The following is a 23,976-nucleotide window of genomic DNA, read 5'->3' as shown; positions in this document are numbered from 1 at the left end:
GGTTGCCATGGATATCTTGATTGAAGAACCCCTTGATGCCCAGAAAGGACTAAGAACCTTAGGACCCGTGGGTCTCTCCAAGGGCCAGTGAGACTGGCCCGCTTACACCCCCTGAGGACCATTGGGGGGGAAAGCCCTGGACTTGGGCACCCAGAGAAAAAGACCAAGAGAAAAGTGTGGCGCAGGGAGCCAGGAGAAATAGCTCCCTGTGGACTACAGCACATTGGAAGTGAGGTCTGCTGCAACTGCCTCTTCTGGCTAGAGCTCGCCGCCAGGAATAAACCAAGCCCAAGATCGTCAAAATCGGGCCAATGGGGCCCACATTATAGCATTATAAAAATGAGCTATCTTTGACATTTTTACCAATGTAGCGCGTGGCACTCCGCTGCCGGTCCTTAATTCACCCCAGGGGCCTGCCCTCCTCCCCATGCCCACGTCTGGTGGAAATGGGTGGCCATCACAGGAGGAGAGCCCTGCCTACGGGAGCAGGCAGGGAGCGAGAAGCTGCAGGCTCCCGTGTCCACATGTGGAGGTGTGGGCCTCGAGGGGTGGGCTCCTTTGGCTGCCCCCAATGAGAGGAGGCATGGGGGTCTCCGGGTAGGACCGCCACCCCCTAAAAAAAAGTTGCTTCTTTCCCGGCACAGCAGGAGATCCGCTGTTAAAATATTCACTGCTCCAGCTGAAACTCCCCATAATGCCCTGCTGGCCTTCTGCACCTGCCTAATTTTCTTTAGTTGTGGTAGCTCCAGGATAACAGGGGCACCTCCAGTGAACCAAACAAAGCGTGGGGGAGGGGGCCTCCGCTTATAAATATATTATTTTAAAAATAAGTCAAAGACTTGTATGAAAGTAAGGCACATCATGTTGAGACTTAGCTAACACTATAAGAAGGTATTTAGCGAAGCTATTTGGTCAATGAACAAGTTAGGCTATACATAACGAAAGGTCCCAATCACTTTAAAAATCTGTATTAGGATGAACACTACTTAACCATAGATACAGTACAAACCTAGAATATCACACTAAAGAAATTTTTTGCAAATATTACAGGCCTCCCCCCTGAATTTTTGAAGTACATAACCTACGTCTCAAGGGCGCAGGAGGCTGGGCCCTTTGGAGATTTTTATGAAATGGTTCAAAGCACTTCCAAGGCTGTTGATTTGGCTTTACCGCTGGGAGTTCAGGGCCTTCTAGGGGCTTATTTTATGGCTGTGTTTATGGTGGTCTGAAGGTGTACAAAAGGTACATATACTGAAGAGCCGTCTAGGGGTTATGTCCATGGCTGCTGGGCTATGTCATCAAAATGTGATGCCCTCTAGGTTCTGTTTTTTTATTGCATTTGTATGGCTTCTCATTGCGGAAAAGGGTGTCATTTGTGATATTGATCTGGTTCCATGCGCTTCATTGTTTGGTTTTCCTCCAAAGTGTCACACGTGTGGTAGTTCAATGCGACTATTAAGTGCATATAAACCACATAAATGTCACACATGTTATGTTCAAATATTTATAAAGCGCAACGTTCACCAGATCGGTTTCTTGGCGCTTCTAGGAATTAAGCTCTATGAGACTGGGGGCTTAGGAGGAGTAGGCTTTCTGGAATAGCCACGTTTTAAGCAGCTTCCTAAGCCCTATGAAACCTTCGCAGCTGTGCTAGGAGGCACTGGGCACTAATTATGCTCTCCATATTTTGAGGCAGAGGGGTCAAACAATATATAATTCTCAAAAACTATTTTCAGTCTGCTTAGTGTATCTCCCTAGTTCTGTCATGCACCCCAAACATATTTAGCTCCGTCGCATTTGCTTGATGCTCTTCAGTGTTTGCCATAGTTGGTTAAAAATTATGTATGCTCCTTTTCTCTTCTGTAAGTTTGATGTTGCTATACATTATGTTTGCACATATTTTACAGCACTTTTTTTGTTTTTTAGGACAATATGTGCAGGCCTTTCGTGCAAAACAAAATGAAACTCTCACTAACCTATGTATCGGCCTAACATTTATCCACATGGCATCCCAAAAGTATGCTTTAAAGAGACACGCACTTGTTGTGCAGGTAAGGCCTTCTGATCAATGTGCGCACACCAATGACATGTTTTTAATTGTGTTACTTAGGTGCTGTGTAGCAAGTTGATAAATGTTTAACAAAATTGCATATATGTGTTTTAACTCAATTCGTAGCCATAAAAAGTCACCCCTTAAAACAAAGGAACTAGTGTGTCTGCAACTTATTTCTTTCAAGTCTCGCTCGAGTACCTTAAACTAATGTTAATAATCACAATCTCTATATACTATAAGCAACACTTATGTTGTTTAAAAAATATATATATATATAGAACACTCTCAGATTTAGGCTGGCTGGGATATAATGTGCTGTTTTACTTCAAGGGACCATGTATTTTAAAGTGGTTGATATGGACAAGGAGGACTGTGATAGGCAATGCCGGTAATAATCAAGTAATTCACAAGAATTCACAGTTCTCCTTTTGTGGCCAAGAAATGTCCTTCAGTGGGAGCCATATTTATTGCACTACCTTGGCCTTGCATAAGATCTTTCAGGGCACAGTTCTGAAACACACTTATTTATTTTCAAAACATAATCATAATTATCAAGAGCTTTCACACTTTTTAATTTCATGACATTTCTTACTTTGACTAAATTTACTAAAATAATCCACTTACTATTGACAGTGAGATCACATTCAATAAACAAAATAAGATGACTACAATCACATTATAACCATATGATATAAAGTTGCATTCAGTATATAAAAAAAGGCTGTTGTCCCCCGCGTTTCAGTGGAATCACTGGTCTAACCCACCTTTTTAGGACTTCTTTATTGAAAGCTGTTTTTTCCACATTTTCTTCACCTAATATCATCAACAACATTTTCAATTTCAATCTTCTTCAGGGTTGGATTATTACCCTCAATTATCTTCATCAGTTTCCTTAAAAAATCCTCTCAATATCCAATTCCTTGACTGATAGGTTTCAACCTCCTCAAGCAGTTAACTTTAGAAACCAAATTTCTGTTGATTTTATTGACAGTAGCGCATAGCCTAAAATTTAGTTAAACATCAACTGTGCTCAGCTCAGATATTTGCTTAACATCCATTAAATGTTCGAGTGAAGCTTAATCCCCCTTTCTATTGATTGCACTTAAGATTTAATATATAAAGGAAAGATAATGCAGTAGTCCCCATAAATGATGCCATTAGAGCTTCACAGTTCTCTTCTCTCGCTTATTGCACCTACCACCAACTCTAGATTACCAATCTCTGTATTCATCACATTTTCAAAGGTTAGGAGTTCACTTGTTATTTCATGCTTCTCGAGCCACTCTTTCTTGGTCTCTTAATTATATTCATATGCAAAAACCAGGTGCGATCTTAAATACTAACCCAATATAGGAAAACCACCTTTGTTAGTTGTGTACAGTTTCTAAACCCTCCTAGTAAATTGTCCATGTATCTAGCAGGTTGATTCATTCATCTTACCTCTGCTCATCAGCATATACAATCTATGTATACAAGTCAGGCCTTGGCACTCTCATTAGAAGCCATACATGCTTCACATTTGCTTTTAGCTGGTCTGCTGTTCTACAAAGGAAAATTATTATAATCTCGTTATATACAATGCCTTACCTCCTTACATGAAATGTGTCTTTTACCAAATTTTTTATGGATCTTACCTCTCCTTTTTCAATCAGAAAATTACCATGGAAAGGTGCGGGTGATGTCACCAAATGACACCAAAAATCAGCCTGGAGAGTGTCATCAAATGGTAATTGTAGTAACCTTATCATGATGCCAGCAAATAGCAATTGAATCCCATTAGCCACTCATCAATTCTAAAAGATGGCATTCACAGTTTTAACCTTTACTCTGTACACTTACCTCAGCTACTTTACTCTTAATAAAGAATCAGGTTTAGGTACCACACCTCCTCCTCCTCCTTACTTCACTGGATATTTTGTGGAACTACAATCCAATAACATTTTCTTAGTATCCTTCCATCCTCCTGACAACAGTCCTAAATGTAACCTGTGCCAATTACAACTGTTTCTGTATTGCTATCCTGTACGTGTCTCTTTTTAAATTCACATTTTGCTACCGGGCTCTATTTGGACCCTCTTCCTTCAGATTGGTACCCTTCAATGTTAACTCATTGGTACTTATGAGTTCTGGCATCTTAATTCGTTGTGTCCTTTCAACTACCATTATAGCTTCGGTACCCCTAATCTTTAACATATAAAGTCGTGTTACACTGCTTGATATGTTCACATGTGGAGCCTCGTTTCTTTCTTTGCTTACTTTATACAATAGAAAAAATACTTTCATTAAATTGCATGAAATACTCCTCTTATGGCCATTTTATATCATAATGTTCTCATCCACAAAACCAGCAGGAAGGTTATTTTATCATTGCCATACACCCTTCCCTTTAACCTCTTCGGTGCTCATGACGAGACCAGCTCGTCAATATGGCGCCGCTCCACCCACGCGCGATTGATTCCCCGCCTGTGCGGGCAAAGTAATCAGTGGGCGGGGTCGCGACGAGGCCAGCTCGTCATGAGCACAGCTCCACCGTGGCTCATGACGAGCTGGTCTCGTCACGAGCACCGTGGCACCGCGCTCACCCCCCCAACACCGTGGGGGAATTACCCCCGCAGGGAAGGGGTTAAACCTTCTTAGTGTTATTGATTTTAACACAAACATGGGTGTTATTCCTAGGTCCTTATACACCTAATTGGAAGAATTTTCACTTTTCTTCATTATACATCATCAACTCAATAGAAATTTGCATAGTGCTATATTAATCCTACTTCATACGATTTTAAATTCAGGGATTTGGGACTTCTGTTCTAAATTGCAGACAAAGAGGTGCAACATCTCAATGTGACATACCCATATACTATACTTCAATGAGTGTTTTATCCGATGATGGGGTTATTCATCTGATAATTCTGTCCCACTACTCTCTATTACCCTTGCTGATCTGCTGTTTGTGCCTACCGGGATTAACGTTGTGCACGCTGCTCTGGTGTGTCTTGCTGGGCGGAGGCGGCTCTTCATTGACGACTCGCCGGACCCGCTTCACGGGTCCCGCAGCGCGCCTGTGGTGGAGGAGGCTGCTGATCACAGGCTGCAGGTGTTTGCTGGGAGGAGCGCGGGAGTGGCGTTGGGACCAGCGGGGCTGCGAGTGCCAAGCAGGGACTCCAGTCTCCAGGAGCCCCTGCGCGCCCAATCAGCAACACCTGGGCTGCTCTCCCCGCTGGCCACGCCCCCCTGCCTGTCAGCCAACTATCAAACAGGTCCCGTATACTTAGGTTTGCGGAGTTCCCGCTACACGGGAGCGTGCGGGAGCGCGCCGGGAGAAGCCCGGGACAAGGGCGGGACCGTCTGTGGCCGTCCGGGGCCGCTGGAGGCCGGGCTGGGCCACGTCCTCTTTCTCCCCAACGGCGGTGCACTTACACGGCCTGGGTGCGGCCCAACGGTGATCTGCAAATTCAAATCATGTCCACCCGCTCTGGCAAACTCCTCAGGAGTGAAGGCGAAAAAGGGTCCATCGCTGGGAGCCCTGTGATTGGAACAATGGACCGCTTCATTGCCAGGGTAGCTGTGGTGATAGATAAGGAGATAGCGATGTCCGAGCGGCGCCTATCCGAGGTCTACCTCCCCTCAAGACGTTTATCATTGGGGGTTGCTGCCCAGTCGCCCACACCTGCTAGTGAGAAGGTTCACTCCGCCCCCCTACCCGGTGCTTCTGGCGATCCTATAGACTCGCCTCAGTTGGTGGAAATAGGGCAAAATATAGCTAGGTTGGAAACCCTGGCCTCGTCAATCCCCACGGCTTTTGTAGAAGATGGTGAACTTAGTACCCTGTTCCCAACTGTAACATCTAAATCCCTAAGTGAAGCCATTAGTGTCCCTCCTTCACCAAAATCACCTATCCCCACAATAGTTACATCAGATGGGGATCTTGAAGGTGTGTCTCCAAACATCCAACCTCCCGAAACTAGGCAGGACAATAGGCTTAAAAGTAAAAAGGCAAGGAAACCCAAAAAGGGGAGGCTAGTTAGGCAGGCTGCTCTCTACCTGAGAGCAAGAAGGTATTCTGGACAAGGTATGAGAAATACAATGGCCCGGTCGCCAGACAGCGAAGTCAACACGGATGGGGTTGTTGCGGTCTCCCTTATGGGGCCTTGCACAGACGATAACGCCACTAATGTCCCTAAACTCACTGACCCTGTAACCATTGAAAACATCCTAGAGAAGGTAAATAGCCTCCTGAGGCCCCTACTAATACAGGTTAAGGGTCTGGGGGCGAGGATAGATAAATTAGAGCAATCAACCCTTGACGGGCTTCACTCACTCAAAACTACAATTAAGCAATTAGCTAGAGTGGGTGAAAATCGGGACATGGGTGCAAAGGGGAATGAACCACCACCCCAGAGAGACCCTAAGCCCCCAAACTGTTTAAATAAGGTTGGCCCAAATAATATGTTAATTCCAGCCTCCAAACCTTCTCCCGCCCCAAAAACAGGGCCAATTCCTAAGGAGTCTCCAGTACGCCCAGTGCCGGTCATAAATAAACCCAAGCCTATCCCACAAAAGCAGCCACAGACAGCCAGTGGTAAAGGGAAAGATACCCAAACGGCTGGTACATGTAATAAATCTCAAGGTTCAGAGATAGGGAAAACCTTTAGACCTATGTCCCAATCTACAGTCCCAGCTTCCACTCTATCGGTCCCTAGAAAACCTGTGCGTCGGATTCCGCCTGTAAACCTTCCGCCAGACTGCCAACCCTTTGTTGCAGTTATGGTAAATGTCCCCCCACTAAAGGAAGGCCAGATGGAAAATCACCAATCACTTAAGAACAAGTGTATCCATTGGCTGAAGACAAATAAGCCTATTCCCTTGGAAGTAGATGGGATTATTTTAAGCGTCCGTAGAGTTGGGTGGGTAGGGCAGGGGAAAAAAACTCAGGAAGGGGATTGCATAATCATAAATTTCCAAGACCCTAGAGTAGTGCCCTCTATCTGTACTCCTATTAAAAATATGGGGGCCCCAGGGGTTAAAGTGGTAGACTTATCCTATTTTTACCCTAGGCAAGCCGTTAGCTTAACTGGAGAAAGCCTAATCTCCCCTGATTCTGGTCAAACTGGGGAGTCACCTTGGGCAGGGGCAATGGGAGGCATAAGGGCGAATCAAGTGTGGGCACCTAGCCCTCACTGACTGGAATTGGGGAGTAGAGTTGACCCAATAGGAGAACTGCCCACCCCAATCCTCTCGACTAGTGGGACGCTAGCCGCTAAAGCTAGTCTCCGAGGCCCCCGCTCCCCTAAGATATCTTTGAAGAGGCCCATAGGCGGGGATATTCTTGCACCCAGAGACATTCCAGCTGTGACGGACCTACCCTTTAAGGTTTTCAGCTGGAATGTCGCAGGGATTGCAAGAAAGCTGGCTCTACCGGATTTTGCTGCTTGGGTTGATGAGCACTCTGTGTGTATTTTTCAAGAGACATGGAGCATGGTGCCGGTCCATAGGGTGGGATACTCTTCTCATGCTGTCCCCGCTCAAACTTCGGAAACAGGGAGAGGGCGTCCTTTGGGCGGTCTCCTCATCTGGGTTGCTGCCTCTCTAGACTGCAGAGTAGCGGAGTTTCCTACAGGCTGCCCGGATATCCAAAACATCACCTTAACAGACTTAAGGGGGAGACTGGTTTTAAACATCTATAATGTTTATGCTCGTGGGACTAAGGGTGGACGAAAGTCTTCTGTAATATCTCTCCTTGAGACCATTCTAAAAAATTCCCCACACAAGATGCGTACATTGGTTACAGGCGACATGAATTGTACTTTCGAGCCCTTGGGCTCGGACGTTGCCCTTGACCAAGACGAGGAGGACGCTAGGTTGGGGATTCCTATATTGGAAATCTCTCCGATCAGGAGGTGGTCAGAAGTGGCGCTCCAGCTATATTCCCTGTGTCTCGAATTTAATTTAAGGGCAGCCAACGGGAGGACAAACTCGGACAGGGGCGGGGCCCACACGTATAATAGACCTGGACACACATCGAGGATCGATTATCTGTTAGTAGACGTATACCTATGGGCCCACGTAAAGGACATGCTGGTGGTCCCCGCGAGTGAAAGCGATCACAACTCGCTTTCCCTGAGCATGGACCAGTGGTGGTGCCCTAGAGGGAAGGAAAATATTGTCCCGGTACCTGCCCCCCCTGACGAGTCTGAAGTCTCCCTCTGCGGTAGAAGAATAAAATGGGCGAAATTGGTCCTCTCTGAGGCAAGGGTAGGGGAAATCTCATCTCTCCTAAATCATGCAGTGACAACCCTTGGGTCCTCCCTAGAAGGGGTGGGTAGAGCGAGTGGGCTCTTTGTCACCCTGGTTGAGGCCTTGACCAATGTGTTCACCCTACACTCTAGTAAGCCGGGTAACAAAAGATCTATAAAACTCGACGATGGTTGGTATACCCAATCATGTAGGGTTTATAAGGCAAAACTAGTTGAGGCAGTAAAGCACAAATCCTCCAGTGAGATACAGGATGCAAGGAAGGCCTATAATAAATCTCTTAAAACTGCTAGGAGGGAGTGGGAAGACAAGTTCTGGGAAGACCTGCTCCAAGCTAGTAAAAGTAGGGATACAAGGGCTTTCTGGAATCTTATAGGCACACGGAATAAACCCGTTGCAGCTATGAGACCCTGCAATATCCCGCCCCAAAACTGGGTAAAACATTTTGGGGCTTTATACCTCCCTCCAGACGGGGACCTGAATGCTGGGGCGAATCTCGCACTAGTAACTGAACCTCACGCTTATGATCTCTTCACTCCCTTAGAAATTGAAGGAGTCATAGGGTGGGTAGCTCCCCGCAAGGCAGCGGGCCCAGACGGCCTCCCGGGGGACCTTATGAGGGCATACCCAGTAGAATGGGGAAGGGTGATTGCTGCTCTCCTTAATGACATCATGATGGGAGGAGCAGTGCCAGAATCTTGGAAAGGGGCAGTGGTGGTCCCTATTCATAAAAAAGGGTGTAGGGAAATCCAGGGGAACTACCGCCCAATAAGTTTGATAGACTCCACCCAAAAGATAGCTGGTAAAGCTATACTCGTAAGGATCCTCCATTGAGTGGACGAGAATAAAATTCTATCAGATTTCCAGGCAGGTTTTCGGGCAGGAATGGGGACTATAGAGCAGGTGTTTAGGTTGGCACTTCTGGGCTGGAAGGTGGTGGAACTAGGCAAGGGTAGTCTTTACTTGGCCTTTATAGACCTGAAGACTGCCTTTGACCTAGTCCCCCGGGAAGAACTATGGAGGGTACTTCACAAATTGGGATTACCCCCTTATATCTTGTCCCTCCTCATTAGCCTCCATGCCAATACCTTTGCACAGGTCCGCTGGGGTAAAAACGGAGAGGTCACTGAGAAAATACCGGTGTCTAGGGGTGTAAGACAGGGCTGCGTCTTGGCGCCCACCCTATTTTCACTTTATGTAAATGGGGTGGTAGAACATCTCCAACAAGAACCAGCCGATGCCCCCTGTCTCGGAGGAGTCCGGATCCCCACTCTGCTTTTTGCGGACGACACGCTTTTGATCTCGAAGACTCCCCAAGGCCTCCAGAAACTGTTAACGCGCTTCCAGGACTTTTGTGCTGCAAAAGGGTTAATAATAAATGTGGACAAAACCAAATACCTAGTCCTAAACCCACCACGGAAATTGGGCCGCCCACCTATGCTTAACTCTGTTGCCCTAGAGAAAGTATCCAAATTCGATTATCTCGGAATTCGGATAACGGACAGAATGTCCTGGGCAAACCATATAGACAAAATGGTCCTTAATCATAAGAGAGTAGGAGGAGCTCTCATGAGGGAGTACCGGGCCTCACCGAGGAGATCGCTCACCCCGGTAATTGAAATTTATAAGACCAAGGTAGTGACATCAGCCTTGTATGGGGCAGAACTGTGGGGCCACTGCCGATTGGATGCTCTGGTGACAGCTGAGAGTAAGCTTTTGAAATCAATTATTGCCATCCCCCTGAGCACTCCATCTGTACCAGTGCTGTTGAACACAGGCTGCAAAAGCATTAAAGACCAAGCCCTGCTTCGCCCTCTCCTTTTATGGACTCGAATTTGGAGGGGTGAAGAGTTAAAATCATACGCTGATGGCCTGAGGGAAATAATGAGCCTGGGGGGTTGGGCAAAAATAAGATGGCTAAGAGACACTAAAAATCTTATGATGAAAATTGGTTTGGGGGACTATTGGTCATCACGCTCAGCCCCCCCGAAAGATGTTGTAAAGGCCCTTTTCTGGAAATGGGCCGCGGAGCACCTAATTACAAACTCGAACCATTGTAAGTCTACTGCCGCCTTCTTACTAGTCAAAGACATTGTGGCATTTGAACCCTTTTTGGATTTAATTACCCTTCCCTTTGACCGTGCCCTTTACTTTAAATTTAGAGTTGGTTGCCTTCCTCTTGGTGCTCTGGTATCAAACTGGAGTTCAGCGGCCCGTAAGTCCCCAAATTGTGCTTGTTGTCCAAGCAAGATAGAGTCCGTTGCGCATGTTTTGTTTGAATGCCCGGATTATGTAAGGCCCAGGAGTACTTGGTTGAAGCCTCTTTGCCGTAACATGGGTACACGTAGCCATTTAATAGCTCTACGCATCCTAACCACGGACACATCCCCCCCGATTGTATGTGGAATTGCAAAATTTTTAAAACAGTTTTGGCTCATTCGTTGCAAGAGAATGTCAGTAGCGATTTAATTCTTTTTAGCTAATTTATCAGCGGACATTCTGTGTCCTTTTATCTTTTTAAATGTGTTTTTTATACTGACTTCTTAAGTGATGCTCTTTGTAAATTGAAAATGAATGTATTGTAAGTGTGCTTATAAGATATCTTGCATATCGAATAAAAGCTTATGACTGACTCTATTATTCAACCTGGTCTTATGTGTTGCAAGTTCAGACCTATAATATTTCTTTCTGCATTTTCTCTTCTTATTCAAATAACCTCCTCTTATCGTGCCTTCAACTCATTCTTGGACAAACTACTTTATATCTTTCTCAGACAAACACCTAGTTTGCATTGTCTCTGAGAAAGCCTCAGGAACTTGCCCTCAGTGTCCAAAGGATTAAATAATTACCTTTTCCCACCTTTCACCAGCTTCTGGGAAAGGTTCTTCTGGTCAGTCCTGAAGGCATCAGCTCTGAAGGCAAACTTATAGGCACCCTATCACTCTCCAGCCTGTGCTCCTGAAGAGAGTAGTCCTTTACGGTCAGGTTGTTCCACCTGGATTCAGGAGTCCTTCTGCTTTTTGTGTTCTATAGCAGACAAACAAGAAGCCAACTCTTTGACCCCTTGATTGCAGTTCCAAGGGTTGCTGGGGGATAGCAAGTTTTAGAAGTCTTTGAGTCCTTTGGCTCAATAACCTCCCTTCCTGGGCGGCCCCAGAAGAGCCATTGTCCCCTGTCAGACAGATTGTTAGCCCCCAGTCAAGGAATGTGTTTTGAACATCTAGTGTGGGGTTAGAGGCAAAACTAATTCTAAAGCACTTTTGACTTTTAATCATTTTTCTAGCATTTTCCAAGGTGGACATGTGTAAAATGGTGGTGGATGGCGTACCACAACAGAAATTATGTTCTTTCTTACAGTGGTCATTTTGAGGCCTTTTTGTCTGCTTCCATACTGTGGACAGAATTACCCTGTGTGTTAAACTATTGGAATTGGCCAATGGCAGTGAGACAATGAGTCTGATTTTTGCTTGTAGGTACATCAGAGTTGGTAAAACATACATATAAGAAGAATCCAAATGACCTAGAATGGCATCATAGAAAACCTTGCCATGGCTTAGCAATTCTTTATTTAGGACTTGCTAGGTGTACCAGCTAATGGATTTTGACACTGTCCCAGCCACAATGATGATTATAGTTGAAAATGCCAACCCAGTAGCTTACTTAAATAGACTGTTAAACACAACTTTGTGATAAATGATAGAGACTCAGTTGGCATTTGTTTGGTAATAAATAATCTCCAGTATAGACTTTTTATAAATATTTGTGAATCGTGAAAATCTCCATTTATGTCCCATAGGAACCAATATAAAAGATGATTTCATGTATTTTAAATATATGTATTAAATGCTGCTTCTCTTTGTATATGTGCATGTCATGGAGGTGCTTTTGCAGCCCTGTAAATAAGTTTAGAACCTCACTCCATAAGAATTACTCTTTCTGTATCCTCAACTTTGGTACCCTCTGACCAATCTTAGCCAAAAACAGAGAAAACATTTGTATAATGTCTAAAGACCTTCAAGTAATCAAAGGAGAGTGGGCCACATTGTAAACTATGCCAGTTACTTACAATTGTCCCAGGAACCCTCAAACTCTTCCTTCACCCAGCGATATATATAATCTGGGGCGATTTTTGTGGGTGACATCATCATGGGATTCTGCACCTGAGTACTTACTTCCCAAGGTGATTGGTGCTTCCAAATGATAATATAGTATCTGGTAAGTAATATTTGTGGGATCTGTACAATTAATAAAATTACCTCCTATGCCTAAATCAAAATTCTATGTGAATAACAAGGAATAGAGTAAGGCAAATAAACAATATGTGACGCCGTGGGACAAATTACTTATCCTTGGTGTCAAGCAGAATGGTCAACATGTTTCAGCAGAAAAAATGCCTCTTAGGATCAGTGGCCTTCGTCAGGACCGTGAATGTAATACAGATCCCTATTCCTTTTGGTGTTCTAGTAAGTTCATTCACTTACATTCATTCCTTCGCTCTTGATGGATGGATCGTTGCTGCAGGTATCTTAACCTGCAACTTCTTCCAAAGGAGCTTTAGATGTGATCCCATTCCCGTAAATAGGGACTGATTGTCACTCCTGTTATTTCCTCATGCCAAAGTAGGGCAAGGCCTTTATCCTATTTTAGATCTCTACCCTCTGAATCCCTTAATTTGGAAAGACAAATTCAATAGTCTCATGCTTGCTGACCCAGGTTCTGTCTGCCCTGGATCCAGGCAATGGGATGGTGGATTTGGAATGGCAGGAAGCCTATTTTCATGCGCTCATCCTGCTGTTCCACTGATGCTTTTTGTGGATCAATGTGGAGTAGCAGCATTTTCAATTCGCCATTCTCCCCTTTGTCCTAACCAGTGCCTCTTGGGTGTTCATGAAAGTGATGGCAATGATGCTTGAAGTGTGGCTCACTGGTTAGAGGAGGCAGACCTGGAAGCAGAGGTCAGCCCGGGACCAGGGTTCAATTCCCGGCTCGGCGGGGTCTTGAGTCCTAAAAAAAAAAATGTCCATGGACTCGACAATTCTCGCTCCGGTGCCTACTCGATTCACGGGTTCACACTCTGCGACTCTGGGCAATAGCTTGCTTAATCTCCACAACGGCCCCTCGCGGCGGGATGCCTGGCTTTCACCTTGCGGATACCCTGCCGGGGTTATCACACAGGGGAATACCAGGACGGGTTCCCTAAGCAAGCGCTTAGAAACCGCTTGGTGGTTTGCGCTATATAAATTCCTGTACATTTACATTTACATTTACATGCTTACACACCTAAGGAGTTTATTGATTCCAGCTATCCCCTACTTTGATGGTTGGCTGTTGAAGGCGGACTCGCTGTTGTCAGTGGCTGACCACTGTCAGATGACGGCAAACCTCTTGATATCATTGGGGTTCACTACAAATGTGCCCAAGTTACATCTGATTCCTTCGCATAGGCTCCCTTTTATTTAAAGTCTCCCTAGATACAGTGCATATTAGGGCTATGATCCAGGCGTTTCACCCTCAGTTCTGGGTCTCTATATGAGTGGCCATGAGGCTTCTGTGAATCTTGGCTTGCTGTATCCTACACTTTGTTTATGCCAGGGGGTATATGTAGGCTCGACGGTGGAACGTGAAGTCTCAGTCCAGTGGTACCTCTTAGATTCCATCCATTGGGAGAACATTGCAGAAGATTCTGTAGTTGCTGCTCAACCGTAATTGGAGCAGCATCAGACCCCTCTACCTTCCCACCCAAAGCTGATGTTTGTCACAGATGCGTCACTGCTGGTTTGGGGAGGTCATCTGAGAGAGGTGGAGATCAGAGGTCTCTGGTCTTTTGCAGGGACCCACCGCCATATCCACCTGTTGTATTTATGGGCCATTTGGCTGGCGTTGAAATCCTTCCTAACATTCAGGTTTGCACAGACAGCATTGTCCCCTTGCGGTGCTGGAATACGCTGAGCCTGATAGGGTCCTGGGTCCTATGCCATGAGGCTCTTCACCTCTAGATTTAAGTGCAGTAATAGGGCATTTCCCTATACATAAACCACCTGGCTGGATCTTTAAACACCAGGGCGACGGACTATGCCATTGGCTCCTGGTGGATCACGAGTGGTGATTACATCCCAAGGTGGCATGGGTAATCTTCCAGAAATGGGGAGAACTCTGGGTAGATCGTTATGCCTCCATTTAATGTGCACTGCAAGCATTTTTTCAACAAGGCTCTCTCAGAGATGCATTCCAGATAGAGTGGAGTATGGGACTCCGTAACACTTTTTTGTCATTGCCTCTCCTGCCCAGAGTTCTGAAGATTATTAGGAACGGCCAAGCCCAAGTCATTTTAGTGACTTCAGATTGGGCAACGAGAGTGTGAGACCCAGACCTGCTGACCACTTCAGGGAGCTCCTGTCGCAGCAGTACCCAAACCTGCTCAATCTGTACCTCAATGCATGGACATTGAGTGGCAGCAGTTCAATGCGTTTGACCTTTATCCTGAAGTTGCCAATGTCATTCTTGCTGTCATACATGAACATTGATTTTCTTTAAGCTCAAATCTTGTTTATAACCATAACAAAGATTCCCAATATTAAAGAAGATTTTTCCAGGGTAACAGTTAATATTAATTTTATTTTTCACCTTTGTTGGCCAATCTACTTGACAATACTGAGGCCAGACAGACCTGGCCTTCATTGGCTTTTGAAAACAGATCTGCGGCAGAGAGCCCCCTTGCGGGGCCCTTTGGGCATTGCAGTGTCAGTCGAACAAGGAGCATAAACCGATGATGAAGCATGCCACTACTTGGTGGATGAGGGCCCGTGCTCCTCAACCATGTTGACGATTAATTATCATATAAAGAGACACATTGTCTAACGATTATACTGTATTTTGGGTGAGGTGAGCTTCCTCTCTCCTGTGAACTTCACACTTTATTATTGAGATTAATTACAGTAAGGAAGTTGTGTGCTGCACCATGATATAAATTGCTGTCCTACAAAGTCTTAGACAAGCTTGTGACCTGCTGCAGCACCTGCATTATAGACCTGTTATAGGCAGAACTGCTAGATGGCTTGTTGTGTCTTTTTTTTATCTCTGACTCAGCAAGGACTTGCAGTGGGCACTGTTAAAAGTTATTTATTGTCCTTTTTGCATTTGCCGGATCAACCATCATAGTCCAGTTGTGATGAGGTTTCGCAAAGCTTTAACACGTTTCTCCCCAAACCTTTTGTGTCCCACAGTGGGGCCTAAATTTAGTCCTCCATTTCCTCATGTATACTCCCTTTTAACCAGTGCACAGCTGTCTACTACATCCCCTGACAGAAGTCTTGTCTCCTGTTCGCGGTGAATTTAATGTGTCGCATGAGCCTTTTTGCTAAAGGTTGACTGCTTTTCATGTTGGGCAATCCATCACTCTCACAGTGTTCTTTGACCTACCTCACCCTTCGATGGAGGAGGAGAAACTCCTTTGTGGGGTACTATTACCATAGTTGAAATTCGTTAAACAGTCCCTCTATTGGTTCGATCCAAACACCATTACATCCTCTAATCTAGCCAAATCGAAGTCCGTCCACTCTGAGCACAAGGAGTCAAAAATGTTCATGTGTGCTGGTCTGGGCCTTTTGACAGAACGTTTCCTAGAATTCAAGCCTTTCCCCTCCTTTGAGACACTTATGGATGAGAGAGACCCCCCACATACACATTTTTTATATTTAAACTTTAGGCTGGTTATCCTGACACTGACTGTATTCAAAACTAAATGGAAAGGTGATAAAGGGGGAGGAAACATTTGTCCATCTTGTTTTGGGGGCAAAGAAACTGATGATCACCTGCTGTTCTTCTGTCCTGTATACCACAGGCAGTGGAAACGCTGGATCGGCCCTTTATGTCACTATCTTGGAGTTCTCCAGTTCAGAATTTGTATAATGATTTGTAGGGCAGATATGTCCCCTGTGGTAGTTCTTTCCATTTCCAAGTATCTTGAGTGTATCTGGCCCATCTGATGTACAATCATGTCTTCCCCAAACATACAGCTCTAGTATTAGTTTATATATGAGTGTGCTCTTACAATTATTTTTCTTTTTTATGAATCAGATTATTTTAATGACGCTTTTTAATTACTTTAACAAAAACAATTGTATGCAACAAGTGAATGTTTTATACATTTATTGTCGGTGACCAAAATAAAGTTTTGAAATGAATATGATTGACTCCTTTGGTTGGACCAGAGAAGAACCTTGAGCTTATACTTCAGTTGCACCAAAGACCATTGGGTGGACAATCAGCTTTTTGGGGTTACTCGGGGGCAGTGAAAGGCTAGGAATTAAATAAAAGAAATCTGTCAAGGTGACTTATCTTTTACTTTGAAATGTTCTACGCACTTGCCAGGAAGCAGCCTCTGGAAAAACTGAGGACCAATTCCACAAGGGCCAAGGCTGCTTCCACTGTGCTCGCTGGCACACGGAATGCCCTTCCTTACATATGATAGGCAGCAATGTGGACATCAGCACATACATTAATGAAGCACTGCTGCCTTTATAGCCTGGTCCAAAGGGAAGGGATGTATTTTGCCTGAGCCAGTCTATAGACCCAGCACCTGGGGAGATATTGCTCTTCTACATGTGAGTGTTTTACTGTTAGACATATCCATTATGATTATTCTTCAGTTAGAAGTATCCATCAGAAGAACAAGTTTCTTAACTTCGGTAACACTTTTTCTGGTGGATACTCTGACTGCAAATTCCTCACTGCCCACCCAGCTCCCACTTCCCCCGTTGTCTGGAATAGCCTTGTTTCCCATCTAAAAAGGTCCCAAACTAGATATATGCACTTTCCACTATTGTTTAGCTCCACGCTGAGGACGCAGATAGTCAAGAAAGAACCTGACTTAGATGCACAGCGGTGGAGCTTATATGTAGCTCCATAGTCACTTCTGGGGCTGAATAAAGTCAATGAGGAGGTGCTGCACAACAACACCCATTGGAACAGGTTCAATGCTGTAATTGCCACCTACCTAGCTTTTGGTGCTGTGCGGTGTATGGTTCGACTTCACATTCCATGATGACTTTCAGATGCATCAGGAAGCATTTCTTGCATGAATTTGAATTGTACCTAAACACCAAGTATTTTCTAGATTGGTGTCTGACATCCGCTTCCTGCAGTCGGTTATTTGGGGTGAGAGGACAGTTCCTGAGCACAGTCTTCAATTGTAGAAGATTTTCTGGTGTTGGCAAAAAAAACGGACAAAGTAAGGAGTGAAGAAACTGCAGGTAAAAGTATCCATCGAAAATAAGGGCTGAATGAGACATAGTGTCAAATGCAGTTGACAAATCTATACTGCAACACCTAGCTTAGCCAGTATCACATGAAACGTATCCTTAAAGGATACAAATGTAATTTCGGTTCAGTGAGATGCCCAGAAGCCAGCTTGCGCCGTGTCTATAACAAAGTGTTTCACAGAAGTTTAAGAATTTTTTGTCAACTTCTCTTAACTTGATTTTTGCCAAAAAAGACAATTCGGAGATGAAATGGAAATTGATGATAATGTCGGCAGCTGCAAAGAGTTTCTTAAGCAGTGTAACCACAATGGCTTGTTTCCAGCAAGTGGGAATAAGAAGCATTAGAAAATCCGGTGTTAAGAGTGGTGAGAACAGGTACTATTTGAATAATCATTGTTTGATAATCCTTGCTGGACAAAGCCCTAAAGGGGATACTGGCTTAATAGTCAGACTCACAGCCATTTTTGACCTCGGTACATTTTGTAAGTATGGATGACTCTAGGTTTAGTAATTCTGGGCCGTATTTAGGAGTTTGGTGCATGGCTTACATTTTCACAAATGTTACGGAGATCCCATCTCCTTTATTAAAAGTGCATTATATTCTATGGCACTTGTAATAAGGCTGGTGGGATTTCCATCACATCTGGGATGAGTAAACCATCCCGCAAACTCTAGATTAGACCCTCTGTATCTTCCAGCCCACATCTAGGTATTGGAGACACAGGTGGTGCCAAGTCAAAGTTAAAGTAAATATTTTGGATTTAGATGCATAGAAGAAGTAATTGTATTGTCACCAAAAGCCAGATGAGAAAGTTCCTTGGCTATTTTAAAAACCTCTCTAGTTGCACATTCGTTCAAGATGATATACGCCTTGCAAAATATTCAAATCAAGACTGTTTACCCATTTTTTCTGTTTAAGGCTAAACTATATATTATTTTTATTTCTGAGTTACTCTATCTGTCAGTATCTTCTAGTGCTTTGCATAATCTCTTAGCTGTCACTGTATGCCATTGATATTTTTCTGTAGTGCTTACTTTTCCTTAATGGATTAGTTCTTTCTAGGGCTTAAGAAATCCAGTGAACTGTCAGTAGACAGATTGACGTTACCGTTGATACTTCATTTCTCTAGTACTAATGTGGAATTGAGACTAGATACGGTTATTTTAGACTAGTTTCTTTAAAGGGATTCAATAGGACTTTTCTTAGTATAGACAATTTTCTGGAGAAAAGCTGTCTTTTGGAGGAAACCTTTGACAGATGGCCTCACTGACACAGGTCTGCCGGTAACAGTGGCTCAGACCACTCAACCAGTTAGGAAGGAAGTGCCAATGCATGCTTTTCCCTTTTGTAAGCCACCAAGGAAAGCCTGTTGGTCCTGAAGAGAAAACCACATAAATGACCACTAGGCACTGAGCAACAATTTTCACTGCGTTAGAGATTTGGTTTTTAAATATTTCAATAATTGATTCCCACTCGGAGAATTTGCTTTTATACTACTTGCTTTTTTACCATGCCACATCATTTACTGTGCAACATGGTTCCCACATGGAAAGCGTCAGTGCCTTAAGCAGAAAGTTTGTTTAGCACTCCACTTTGGGAGTTTGATTTGAAAAGCAAAAAACCTTGCTGTGCACTGAATATAGCAGCTTCATGGCAAAGCTTCAGTGCCTTTATCACAGTGTCAAGGTTTGGATTACAATGACATCTTTCTTGACCCAACTTATTGGTCTAGGATAGCAAGGGGTATATGCAACCCTTTCCCGTAACCACATTTATGCTTATATGATATTGTGTGTGTGTGTGTGTATGTGTATATATATATATATATATATATATATATATATATATATATATATATATATATATATATATATATATATATATATACACATTGCTGAACGCTCTTTCCCTTTATTTCTATTTTCCTTCTAAGTAAGGTCAGTCATTAGGCTAGGACTTGCTTCATGGGATGGAACTACTACATGATCTGCATAGAAACTGGCTTCTTTGACTGGTTTGTTAGGCTGCCTCCTTCTTTTGGTAATATCTCCCTTTTCTTTAGGTACAGCTACCGCTAGCTCACAGTGCCAGGACACCTTTAAGGTATTTGTGTATATATATATATATATATCAACCAGCATGACGACTTCTTCAAGAAATAACAGTGCAGAACACCTCAAGATGCTTGATTTAATTTATTAGCAAAAGTGAAAGCTTCCTACCGACGCGTTTCGCCAGTTACGGCTTGGTCACGGTGACCAAGCCGTAACTGGCGAAACACGTCGGTTTTATATATATAACTTTTATTTAATAAAAACGTCATCCTGCAACTCACTTGAGGAGTAATTCTTTTTTGCGATTACTACTCGCTACATTGGAAAAGGATAGCCGGAGGTCCATACCTGCTTGGTTCCGCCGACCACTGACGGAACAGGAATATATATATATATATATATATATATATATATATATATATATATATATATATATATATATATATATATATATATATATATATATATATATATATATATATATATATATATATATATATATATATATATATATATATATATATATATATATATATATATATATATATATATATATATATATATATATATATATATATATATATATATATATATATATATATATATATATATATATATATATATATATATATATATATATATATATATATATAAAGAAGGCATCCTGCGCTGTTCTGCCATCCAGCCTGTCTGTGCCTCGAAGCAGCGCTCACATAATTTCTCGTTTGTAAAGTGTCCACATGTTTTCCGACGCTATTCGAGGCCATGAACGCCTCTTCTTCTGGGAATTCTGGACGTAAAGGACTGCTTGTACACCGTGGGAATTCAAATGCAATTTATTTGAATCAGGCACCTCCCTAAGTGGGCGTGGCAATATCAGTGTCTCCGAACAGAGTTCTGGTCGGTGTAGTTTGGCACGGTGTATTAGTGTTTCAACCTTGAGTAGGCGCAGTCTTTTAGGTGCTGTTTGAATAACTTATTTGACCTTGAGTAGGCAGGAGAAATCGGTGTAGCGCTGGCGATTAATAAAACAGCGTACTGCAAGGCAGGATGCCTTCTTGAAGCTCAAGGGCTTTTGCTACTGCACATTACCCCACACGGCTGCCCTGGCCGTGAAGAAGAGCACCATTCGTGCCACGCAGATGGAAACAGCATGTGGGAGAAGCTGCGCCGAGGCATCACCCCTAGGCCTTTACGTCCAGAATCCCCAGAAGAAGAGGCGTTCTTGGCCTCGAAACGCGGCGGAAAACATGTGGACACTTTACAAAGGAGAAACGATGTGAGTGCTGCTTCGAGGCACAGACGGGCTGGATGGCAGATCAGTGCAGGATGCCTTCTTGAAGCTCAAGGATATATATATATATATATATATATAATATATATATATATAATCCCATCACTTCCCAGGCGGGCGAAATGAAATTGGCGGACCCAGCGGATTAGGCAGGTAGATCGTTATTGAAACTTTCCTCTGTAACGCGTTTCGAGCACCAAGTGCCTTTGCTCACACAGTGGAAAAACGCGTCAGCCATACTTTGTATATAATTGCATAGTGTTACACACCCCCTTGTGAGTCAAATGTTTGTTCGTGTCGACATAGAAGAAACACTCTGCGTGGATTTCTCTTACAACTTCAAATAACCACAGTTTATATGTTTAGACATTTGAAAACATATATTATAGCAAAATTATAGCTACAAAACACACTAAATATTTCAGCCTCAATGCTTGAATAAAGTGACAAGTGCATTGATTCGAATAAAATGTTATTAAATGTTGTATGGCAATTTCATCTAAAAAAAATTCATTTTTCTCTAAATTCCCATAAAAACATTATCAGCATTTGCTTTGCCTGAAATATTCTCAAATTTAATATTCAAGTATAAAACTGCTGTTGTGCAGATTTATGTGCAAAAATATGCTTAGTGTGCAAATTTCTAACCATGTAAGTTTTCAAATAAAGAGAATATTTTTCACTGTAGATTCAATTAGTCCTTTTAGACAATATTCTAACTGCGTAAATGCAAAACGGGTAGATTTCCCTTTTTCATTTATACAGTCCCCTATGAGTGTCATTGTCTTCATCTATGTGTACATCATGCGATCTAGCCTAGAAAAAAGTGCTTTAAGTGCTTATCAGTCCTCTAAATATATATCGGACTGTTAAAAATTATTTATATTATATTAGAATAAAAAACCCTAAAAAACTTGATTCTAAAACCCACAGTGTGTAAAAGAATTGATAAAAATATGTATAAAAAGACAGTGTGTGCGCTAGCGAAGCTGCAGAATAGCTCTAATTTCATATATATAGAGGAGCTATTCGTCTCTTGCATCTCATATACAGCATGTAGAATACCAACATTAATTACAGAAAATTATGTAAATCTTCTGTTGTGTTCAACCCATTTGGACTCTTAGTGTCCAACTCCAAGATATATCGTGTCTCCAGTTTCCTGAGCTGTTTTTTCTCGATTGCCACCTCGTCTGAGGGGCATCACTGCATCAATTAAAAAAAATTAAAGGCATCGCAATTCGTTAGCATGGATTGCTTTGAAATGCCTGGCGACCGGATAAGAGTTGTCACTATTGACGATCGCCCTGAGATGCTGCAATATTCTGACGTGCACCTGCAACTTCGTACTACCAACGTATCGTAAGCCACAGGTGCACGTCGGAACATACAGAGCAAACTCAGTCCTACAGCTATAATTCCCTTTGATGGCTAGCTGATCTAGGGAAAAAGGAGTATCATAATGGGTTGTGTTCTTTCCAAATTTACATGCTCGACATGATGAGCATTTGAAAAAACCCTCCTTGGGTTTCAGCCCAGACTCATTCTTACCCAATTCCGGGCTATTTTTTACCAGTTGGCTACGCATGGACCTTGCTTTCCTATATGTAATGGTAGGCACTGCTGGTAACCTACTGCCCAGAACCCCATCTGTAAGGACAATTGGCCAATTTTTCTTGATTATTGCCTTGATCTGCCTTTCCTGCCTACTAAATGTAGTGATGAGTCTAGGAGTATTGTCCTCCTCTATCTCATTGGGGTCTTTGGGAGTAAGCAAAGTTTCCCTCGGTCTGTCCTGTGCTTTAATGAGGGCCCTCGATAAAGTTTTCTGGCTATAGCCTCTCATTTTAAGTCGCTCCATCATGGCATTGGCCCACTTTTCAAAATCAGAAGGTGAACTACAGATTCTCTTTAATCGTAGTAGTTCCCCATACGGAATGCTCTCAATCATATGTTTTGGATGCCAACTGCTGGCATGTAGGATGCTGTTGCCAGCAGTGGTTTTTCGAAACAAAGTGGTTTCTAGTGTGTGATTCTGCACATTAATCTGAACATCCAAAAATTCTGCTTTAACTTTGCTGATGTTGGATGTAAAAAATAAATTGCAGTTATTAACATTAAGGGTTTTTACAAACTCGTTTGCACTAATTTCATCCCCTTCCCACACACAAAAAACATCATCAATGAATCTTAACCAATGACGTACAAGATCGAAATTTGGAGTTGCTCTCAGGACCTGTTCCTCCCAGCAGCCTACATGTAAACATGCGCAGCTGGGGAAGAAACAGGATCCCATAGCCACACCTCTCTTTTGTCTCCAAACGTCCGTTCCAAACATAAAGAAATTATTGTTGAGGCACCAGCTCATCAGGTCACACAACATTCGATTGTGACTGTAATATTCACAAGATTTTCCACCTAGAAAATGCTTAATAGCATTGATTCCAGTTATGTGATTGATACTAGTGCACAATGATTCAATGTCCAATGTTATTAAACACCACCCTTACTGCCACTGTACTTTGTTTAACTTATTTAAAAAGTCACCAGTATCCTTAATATAACTGGGCAGATTTTTCACCAAATCTTGTAAAAAATAATCAATATACTGAGAGATATGCTCACTTATACTGTTGATTGCCGAAATAATGGGTCTCCCCGGGACCGGCGGCGTCATCTTATGTACTTTTGGGATTAGATACAGAATTGGAATTACTGGGTGTTCAATGTGTAGGAAGAAAAATTCCATTGATGATATCAAGCCCTCCCTTTTGTAGTTGGTTAGTAGCTTTTTTATTTGTTCTTTGGCTATCTTGTATTCTCATAGCAATCAACATTCTCCAATTGTTTCTTTGCTTCTGTAGTGTAGTCTTTCTTCCGCCACAAAACAATGTTACCTCCTTTGTCTGATTTATTGATTATTACTTTGTGATTTTCGCTGAGCTTCTTCATTAGGTTTGCATATTGGATTTCATTGTACGATATTTTTCTTTTTTGGTTCTTTATTTTCCGATTGAGTTTTTTAAAATCCTCCACTACGGACTCCTGGAAAATGTCCAAAG

The 23,976-nt window shown here is 43.0% G+C and overlaps 1 protein-coding gene across 1 annotated transcript in view; it reads left to right on the top strand.

The window, feature by feature from the left end:
- The window catches only part of GTF3C3 (general transcription factor IIIC subunit 3), a 348,121-nt gene that overhangs the window by 261,800 nt on the left and 62,345 nt on the right, over window positions 1–23,976 (top strand). The window contains exon 16 of the mRNA XM_078680426.1: window positions 1,927–2,051. Within this exon, the coding sequence (XP_078536552.1) occupies window positions 1,927–2,051 (125 nt within the window). The remainder of the gene's footprint in view (window positions 1–1,926; window positions 2,052–23,976) is intronic.

Source organism: Lissotriton helveticus, chromosome 3_1, assembly GCF_964261635.1.
Source record: "Lissotriton helveticus chromosome 3_1, aLisHel1.1, whole genome shotgun sequence".
Classification (NCBI taxonomy): domain Eukaryota; kingdom Metazoa; phylum Chordata; class Amphibia; order Caudata; family Salamandridae; genus Lissotriton; species Lissotriton helveticus.
Note: the sequence above shows the minus strand (reverse complement) of the source record. Positions and strands in the feature narration are given on the sequence as shown.